Source organism: Cryptomeria japonica, chromosome 7, assembly GCF_030272615.1.
Source record: "Cryptomeria japonica chromosome 7, Sugi_1.0, whole genome shotgun sequence".
In the NCBI taxonomy this organism is placed as follows: Eukaryota; Viridiplantae; Streptophyta; class Pinopsida; order Cupressales; family Cupressaceae; genus Cryptomeria; species Cryptomeria japonica.
In genome coordinates, this window is record NC_081411.1 from 717485283 (window position 1) to 717494582 (window position 9300).

At 32.2% G+C, this 9300-nt stretch overlaps 1 protein-coding gene across 1 annotated transcript; it reads right to left on the reverse strand.

Moving 5' to 3' along the window:
• Positions 1 to 2286: 2286 nt before the first annotated feature.
• Positions 2287 to 3163, reverse strand: LOC131040291 (glutaredoxin-C5). The gene has a single exon (XM_057973186.2). The coding sequence runs from the start codon at positions 2932 to 2934 to the stop codon at positions 2500 to 2502; it is 435 nt and encodes a 144-aa protein (XP_057829169.1). The 5' UTR covers positions 2935 to 3163; the 3' UTR covers positions 2287 to 2499.
• Positions 3164 to 9300: the final 6137 nt, after the last annotated feature.

Consider the following 9300-nt stretch of genomic DNA (forward strand, 5'->3'; position numbering starts at 1 on the left):
ATTGTTGCTTCTGGATTTGATTGTGTGACTTTTTTTGTATCAACGTTTCGGATCACACTCTAAACAAGTAAATTCTAGATTCATTTAGGTTATTCTTCCCATTGAACTTCTCCACTTCAAATGTTTCAAGCATTTCACTTGAAACTTTCATTGTTATTCTTTCCATTGAACTTCTCTACCTTGAATGAAGTGAAACCTTCATCGTTATTCTTTCCATTGATCTCATTCCACTTCTCCACCTTGAATGTTGAATGAAGTGAAACCTTCATCGTTATTCTTTCCATTGATCTCATTCCACTTCTCCACCTTGAATGAACCCATTGAGCTTCTCCGCCTTAAATGTCGTTATTAAACATACATTTCATTCACAATGTTCATTCAGAACCTTCATCATTCTTCTTCCTATTGAACTTCTCCGCCTCAAACAATTCATTCAAAACCTTCATCATTATTCTTCCCATTAAACTTCTCCACCATTTCAACCTTCATCGTTATTCTTCCTACTGAACTTACTCTCTTTGTAAACAAACAACTCATCCAATTTTCAGAATTTTCTGGCCAACAAAATGAAATCCATAGCTTAGCTCTTCTTCACACGAGATATAACTTCCCTAGTAAAACTGTCACCGGTAGCTACTAGTCCGTTGCATTAAAATCTTAGATGGGTTCGGCCATATGGGCTATTTATTATTTAATGAGGAGGACAGAGTCTGTCATTGCTTTGAGTAGCAGAATTTAAACACCCAATTAATTAGGATCGTTGGAGATCTTCAGTAAAAGGTGGTCAACAACAAACTTTAAATCCATTGATTAGTTACATTAATGTTGTGCGGATACTGCAACTGTTAATGGAACATACGAATTTGGGAAAGATTTACCTAAATTTAAGGTAGAAAGTAATAATTCATCATACTGAGAGAGATCAACTGAACAAAATTCGAAACAAAAAGAAATGCACAGAGAAGCATGACAGTGAGAATGTTCTTTACCGACGGTTTTTAAAGAGCGTGCATAACAACCAGCGCAAAAATTCGACGGTTGAACTTGCCGGTCAAGTAATTTTTTGTGACAGTTTTCTATTCACTAAGTGTTCTTTAAATATGCTTTTATAAATAGGTTTGGATTTTGGATTTTACTGTTTCATTGTCAATATTTCAGTTTATTAGATTTTTTATTTTGGTTAGTGCCTATTATAAATAGGCTTCTTCTTGATAAAGTTTAGAGGGAAGGAGAGTAGAGAATATAAAGTTTTGAATGGTCAATCTTTAATTAACAAGCATCCAAGTTTTGCTGATTAATCTACTAGTCATGTTCAAGATATATTATAATTTTTAAAAAATATGATATATTAAATATTTTATTAATAAATGATTAAGAGATTTGCTTTAATTTGTTCATTCATTTAGGCTGTATTATCAATTTGAACATATAAGTGTTAGTTCATGGTATGAGTTTTCCACAGTCCATGAACTGTAGCTATAATCTTTTGGATTAAATGATGTGTATTTTTCATTCGACGTTTCAAATCAAAGATATGTGAAATTTGAAATGGAGATACTGCAGGTGAGATGTGAGAGGAATAAAAATCTTTAAAATTTTCAAGAAAAGATGCAAGTTAAAAGAGCAAAGAAATTAAGATGCAAAAAATAAAAGGAATTAAGTGTTAAATTGTTTAAGCTCTTCCTACTTCAGACCCATATCACTGGAATTTTGTTCTCTGATAGCATTCAATCATCCTATGATAGACGATTCATCTGATTCCGAAACAACTCTTTCAAATCTACAAAATTATATTGTTCCTTTTTATGCTATCCCATACAAAACTACGAATATATACCCATACCTCTTGGACTAAGATTATTACTTTTTTTGACATCCACATTTTAATCATCCTGATGATAGATCACACAATCTCATCTAAAAACAGCTATTTCAAATCTACAAATTCTATGTCACTTTTCATACTATCCCATACAGAAATATGAATCTATACCAATACCTCTTGCACAAAAATTACTATTTTGACTTCCACATTTCAGTGCGATACACGATATTACAAACTTACACAAACTTTCCGTTAAAAATATTATACGTGACGATTTACATGCAGTCCAAGCTATGCGGAACACACTCCAAGCTCTCTGGAATGAACCTGAACCTGAAAATTTGAGCGACTGTAGAGAACACACCTTTCAAAATTTACCACGCGAAAGCTTCGTTATGCTATGAAACGATAAAAAGATTCGAACAAGAAAACTGTTACACGCCATAAATCTATTCAAAAAGGACAAAAAGAATCCATTGTCTTATATCAAAATACCACCAAAACACTTTGTTTCATTCATTCTTTTTTCTTAATTAAGAAACCAGTTCACCCTTCTTTGCTTGTACATCAAAGCACAATTCCAAAAAAAGGAAAAACAAAATACAAGATTTTCCAGGTTCATTCGACCAAAGCCCTAAGAAAAAGCCTGCAAGAACCAGAAAAAATACAAACTTTCAGAGCCACAAGGCCCCAGCTTCCTTAAGGCTGGGAACAAGATCGCCGCTAATATGCGCCGCCATAAGTCGATCAAGGCCGCCGAGCAGCTTTCCTCCAACAAACACAGCCGGCAGAGCCGCCGACGGCGACACCTTTTCTCCGCCGCCACCGCCCACCATGGAAGCCAAAACCTTGAGAATATCTCTGCTCAGCCCTTCATCCTCCTCGTCAAGCTCAATAACCACCGGATTTACGCCCAAACTGCAAAGCAGCCGCTTTACGACGTGACACATGCAACACGACGTAACGCTAAAGATGAGCACTGCATTTTCCGCCGCCAAACGTTCCACCGCCTCAGCGCCGCTCTCAAATCTCTCTGCCTGATTTCTCAGCTGAAGCCCCGCCAGCCGATTCGTCTCCGCCGCAACCTGCCTGTAATGCAACCCTTGCATTTTTATACATCCACCACTCTTCTCAAATCTCTTACAAATATTATTCCTCTCTCCAACTCTTTCAGAAATCTCTTCAAATTTTACTCCACGCCTAACTCTTCAAATAAATTATCATTCTAACTCTTTAAATATCATTCCTCGTTCGCTCACCCCACTACGCAAAACCGTTACGTATCATCCCCCTCTCAAGCTAAAGAAATTAAAACCGAATTCCACATCGACGGCCCCGATTGGCTCCGAGGGTTTCGGAGCGGGCGTTCTCAATAGTGTGCCCCGTAAAATGGATTAAAATCGGACATCCGTTGTCATTAATCCCGCATGGGCTTTTGATTTTTTTATTATTATTATTATTATTCAATTACGTGGTCGTTGGTGAGTAGGAGTTTAGCAACGTGACGTCATGCTCTGGGGTCGGCTCGGACCAATGACATGTATACGTGCTCTCTTTAAACGCGTTCTGGATGGATGGCGGCTGACGTCGAAGATGACGGCAGGATTGACGGCCCACAGTTATATACTGCAGGCGTCACTGTGACGTACTTTGGGGACTTGCATTGCACATGCAACCACGTGTATCTACAGGCTTCGTGACGCTACTCTACGTAATGTGTTATCTACTCGTCCAAACTTGCCAACTAGATTGAACACCGTATTGTCTATCCATGATATTTCAATTTCTTCCTATTTAGTTTTAAGAATTAAATTCGTTAGATCATACATTTATAAATAATTAAAAGATTTCCTTTAGCATTAAGGATCGAAGAGTTGATCACAAACTCTTTATATATATATATATATATATATATATATATATATATATATATTCAAGAAGATTTAGTCTATAGGGAAAATATAATAGTAGTCGTTTTTATTTATTTTTGTTGGTGTCTTCATATGTTACTTAATTACTTATAGCTATTATTCTAACTTCACCTTAATTGTTTATAGCTATTATTCGAGCTTTTCGGTTTTTATTTATTTTTGTTGTATGTGACTTAATTACTTATAGCGATTATTCAACTTCAACTTAATTGCTTATAGCTATTATTCTAGCTTTTGGGTAGTAACAATACATGTTGTGGGATCCATTATGGGCAAAGAGTCAAAAAGTGGTCATTTCAAAACTGACACCTATTTAAAAATGCTCCAATAATCATGCACTACAACCACCTCGAAAATGGCCAATACATATTCACAAATGCCCCAAAAATGGGTACCAATAAAGTTGTACATCTCCTCCACTTAAAGTCCAAAAATTTTAACAAATAGGCGTAAAGTGGGCATTAGTACACATGTGAAATTTATTACTGAACTTTTAGCTTCATTTTTTTGATTTCTTTAAAATTATTAATTAAAAGGTTAGATAAACAAGAAGCCAATAGTAATTAGAACTTGGGTGGTAACTCATACTCTTCCACAAATCAATTTTTTAAATCCTTAGTTTTAATAAAATCTCTTCTCAACAACATGTAAGAATAAAAATCTCCACGTCTCTTAAATTATATATAATGTAAATGACTTCAAATTATATTATAATTAATACTAGTGTTAATATATTTTTATATTTTTAATATTTTCCACCCCATTCCATTCATTCAAAATAACTTGCTGTTAGCCAACGCCTCTGTTGGGACCAATACGAACGCCCACCTCGTGATAATCATGATTTTAAAGTATTTTAATGGTTAATAAAAATGGTATCAGACGCGTAAAGTGAGCGTCAATTTTACGCGTGAGAAGGTGACTGAAAATTGCTCCCATTTTTGGATTGAGTAGAACGTTGGTCTAAGATAAGTGCATGCAAGTTGTGTATGGTCGATAGTCACGTTAATTTGCTTAGCAAGTAATGAGATGGAATTGTAGATGATAATGTTGCCCAAATTTAGGTGTGGGGACAATACTTGTGTATGAAGCGATGACAAATGAGTTGTAATTATATATAAGGCCCATGGTCACATCTTCGACTATAGCTTTGTTGGCTTGTCCCTTCTTTCCATGCTCACACACTAACTTTATATGTTTTTCCATGTCATATTTACATGCTTCTACCAATTATCAAATTTATTCATATTATTTGTACATCTTTTTAATGTATGTATGTAATGGTTAGCATGTAATTGTTCATTCTAATATTAGGATCTTGTTGTACATCTAATTTTAATTATAGATTTAAGATGAAGATGTTGGATGGATAAGATTGATCTTTTGCAATAGAGGGAGGGGATTGATATGTTTAAAAGAGAGAATGAGAATCTTACAAGTGGCATCTTGTCATTGGTGGATGTGATTAGAGAAAATGCTAGAAGGAGATGGAGGGTAGAGATTCTCATTTTTTATGGAGGATGAGGATTGAAAAAAGGTTTTTTGGAACTTTGTGTCCTTTAAGTCTTATATAAGGTTGACTTTGTTTATTTTAAATAAAGTGGTGGATGAATGTGTAAATGATTAGTTAGTTGATTAAACTTTATTTATTTATTCAAATAATAATTAGGAGGGTTTAGATTAATTAAATAAATATTATATATTTAATTTATGAGAGAATGTTGAGGGAATTTGGTTGGTTCAATTAAATAAATGTAATTTATTCTATTAAAGTTGAGACTTTAGAAGAAGGGTTGAATTACTTTTTAAATTAAATAAAGAATGCAATGTCAAATGAAAGGTTAAATTTATTATAAATACTTATTAACTATGTAATTCATAGTAGAAGAATGCTCTAATTGATTAGTTAAATAAATAATATTTATTTAATTGTTGTTTGAATGCATATCTAGTGTGATGGTAGTGGAAATGTAGGAACATATTGTAGACATCTATACTTGCCATTAACCATCTAAATGTATCAACATTCCAACATCTTACCTATTACCACAAGCTTATAAAGGGATCCATATACATATTTAGTACCTTAATAAATAATTCTTTTGTTCGTTGCCCCTACATGCTTTAAAGCCCTAATTGAATGCTAGGTTTTTTGCATCACATTTCAAACATCTAGATTCTAGATCACCTCTCATTTAGTACAGTCCTTGCATTTGTCACATGTTATCTATCACTATTTCTATCAAGTCAACAAGTCGATGTGATTGTAACTTTTTACAAGAAAAATGTGCTTGGTTAATGTGCTCCTCAACGGTGTGTTTCAATATCATTACTTTTATTGAAGGTATGTACATCCACAAGCATCTTTGTTTGTAGGTATAGGTGAACCTTAGACTTTGAGTTTAGATCTCTAAGTCAAAGTTCATTTTTGCACAAGGTTCAAATCTACAATTTGTGGATTTAATTTGGGTAATTTCTATTGTGACATGATGTATCACAACTTGAGATTATATTAATTGGAATATTTTGTTTTTCTTATTTACACAAACATAATTTTTGTAAGAAAATATTTTAGTTCTTTACAATAAAAAAAAAATGTCATAATTTATCCTAAATGGTTTCTCTACTCTTGAACATATTCATATCATAATTATACATACCATAATATCTAGAACAAGTTTTAGGGTCCAATTCTATTGTTAAAGTCATAATTCAAGAGTTACAAAAATATTGGATTGTAAATTTAAAATTTAAAATTTTGATTGAATGTATATGTATATGAATCTTGCAAGTGAGTTGGTAAACTTATCAACTTACATATCAAAAACCAAATATTATTCATAATTTTATAAAAAAAAATTATTAACACAACATATTTTATCTAAAATATTAGTATTTTGTATACTTTTTCTAATTTAATTATAATAATTCTATTATAAACACAATTCTTCACAACTTTTATACCCAACTTTCTATTATAAACTTATATAGTTTTAAAAAACACCTAATAATTAAAACTTTAAAAGATTGATTTTTCTATTTACAATTGTCATTCCCCTTAAATGGACGCAGCTATTCTGGCTTCAAAAAAACACATTTTGTCAATAACACAAAAGTTATATACATGTTACTGACCATTGATTTTGCGATTTATGACTGTGATCACTATGTACGTTTTGACTGCAGCCCCCTTAAATAACCCAAATTGGAAAAAAATATGTACTATTGATCTTTTAAAATATCCTCTTGTAGTTAGACAAGGAGTACTCCCACACTTAATTTTGATGGTCCACTTTGATTCCCACAAAGATTTTCCATGCCAGACATTCATTAAAAAATGTCCTCTCTTTAACTATTAAGAAATAATTTATTATTATAAACTTTATAAATCAGAACAATCTCTTAAAATATTTGATAGTTGTTTATCGAAATCTACTTCTTTCACACCGTGTTATTAAAAAATCCTAAATACAGTCGCACGGCCATCCAATTTCAGCCCAAATGACAAGGTATGAAATGACGTTCTTATAAAATTTGGTGTTTTACCACACAAAAACAATTGTTTTGAGGGAGTTACCAAACGGTGGCGCCTCCACCGACTGAATGTAGGCTCCGACATTTACGTTTATTATAAGCCAAATCTGTCTTTCTTTTGGTACACCCATTCATAACAACGATTTGACATGTTTTTTTTTAAGTATTCTCATCTTCTACGTCAATCACTTCCATCTACAACAGTACGCTGAATACAACTGTAACACTACAGTGAAGAGCGAAGTTCCAAGGTAGAGATTCACTCCAAAGAGCTTGGAATGCATGTACACCGCTAGGTACAGTATCTTTGTCAGCAAGTTTTCTCCACTTTAGACAATTCTTTCCATTATTTCATATGATAAAAAGTTTGGCAGTTTATGGAGAGACTTATTAAAGCAAGGGGTATATATATAGGTAATTTAAGGGTCGCGGTTATTCTGGTTCCTAATTTAAGTAGGGTAATTCAATACTTAGCAATAATTAAATGGGGTTATTTGTAGTGATTATTAATAGATTTTTTGATGTTATTGGGTCATGTAATCTATTAAGAATGGAAAAGGAGAGCTAACATTCATGAAATGATTTGTCCTTGATTTGTCATTGTTACCATGCTCAAGGATTTATTTTTGATTTCATGCAGGATCACTAGCTTTGCAAGATTGCATCAAAAAAGCAATAAAAAGTGTAGAGACAAAAAGAAAAAAGAAAAGTGTTAAGGAGGCATTGTTGGAATTTGGGAGTTTTTGTGTCCACTCTTTTTGGATCCAACTAACTCTTAGCAATAAAAAGATCGTGTAGAAATATAGACAATCACAAAAAGAAAAGTTATATACAAAATAAAAACCTACATAAAAAATAAATTTCCAAATCCATACTCAAATTTATATTTTTTATTTGTATCAATTGCCATTGACTCTTGGCCTAATTCAAAATATTGTAGCTACAGCCTATTACCTATCAAAAAATAAATAAAAATTTGCCATTGCTAATATCATTTTTAATTTATCCTACTATAATATTTATTTCATTAAATTGTTTATTTTGAAATCTAAAAATATTTCACAAATAAAATAATGAGCAAAAGAAATATAATATGCAATATTGATTAAATGTATATATTATTGTCTACAACAAATTCTAAATATCTAAAAATGACAAAAGAAATATAATATGCAATATTGATTAAATGTATATATTATTGTCTACAACAAATTCTAAATATCTAAAAATGATAATTTTTTCAAGTACTGATGGTGCGTAATAAAAAATGTCATTTACTTAGATTCAAAGTCCAAAAGGCTTAGCCTAAGACAACTTCCAATTGAAATGTGCTCTAACAAAGACAAAGACACAAACATCCACTTTAAATTCTTATTTGGAAGACAACTTATCTGTTTCCATAAAAAAAATTTAAAAAAATAAATCTTACCATAAATAATAAAAAATTATTTTGAATTTAATGTTCACCCCCAACACATAATTTTGGTTGGGAGAGACTTTTTCCTGCTTTTTGGCATATTTTATTGGTGTTCTGTACCTAGTTGTAAAATTTTGTATGATTACAATTAAGAATCCTCAACATTCTTCTTCTCGACACCAGATAATGACTTCCCTAGTTAAACTGTCACCACAAACCATTAACCTGTTTGATTCAGTCATACATTTGTGAACAGATCTCAGAAGCAGAATTTTCAAACACTGAATTAACTGGGTGCATTGACAGAAAGCAATAATTTTTACTTCATTAACATGATGTTAATTCATAATGAAAAAACCAAAATGTGACATCGCCCATGGCCCTCCTGTCAACCCACCAGATTCGACCGCCATGATTAATCCAACTGAATACGCACTTTGAATTTAAATCATTTTTCATGCTACTGTTTTTGAATTTGATTGTGTTTTATTTTTCATCTTAAGAAAAGAAAACGATTTGGTGATTTATCATTGGAACCGAAACAGTAGATTTTGCCCCCGGCACACACAATCGACCCAAAACAACAATATAGA

Bases quoted from the DNA above. Each gene is read 5' to 3' on its own strand.
- LOC131040291 (XM_057973186.2), bottom strand. From the start codon at position 2,934: ATGCAAGGGTTGCATTACAGGCAGGTTGCGGCGGAGACGAATCGGCTG.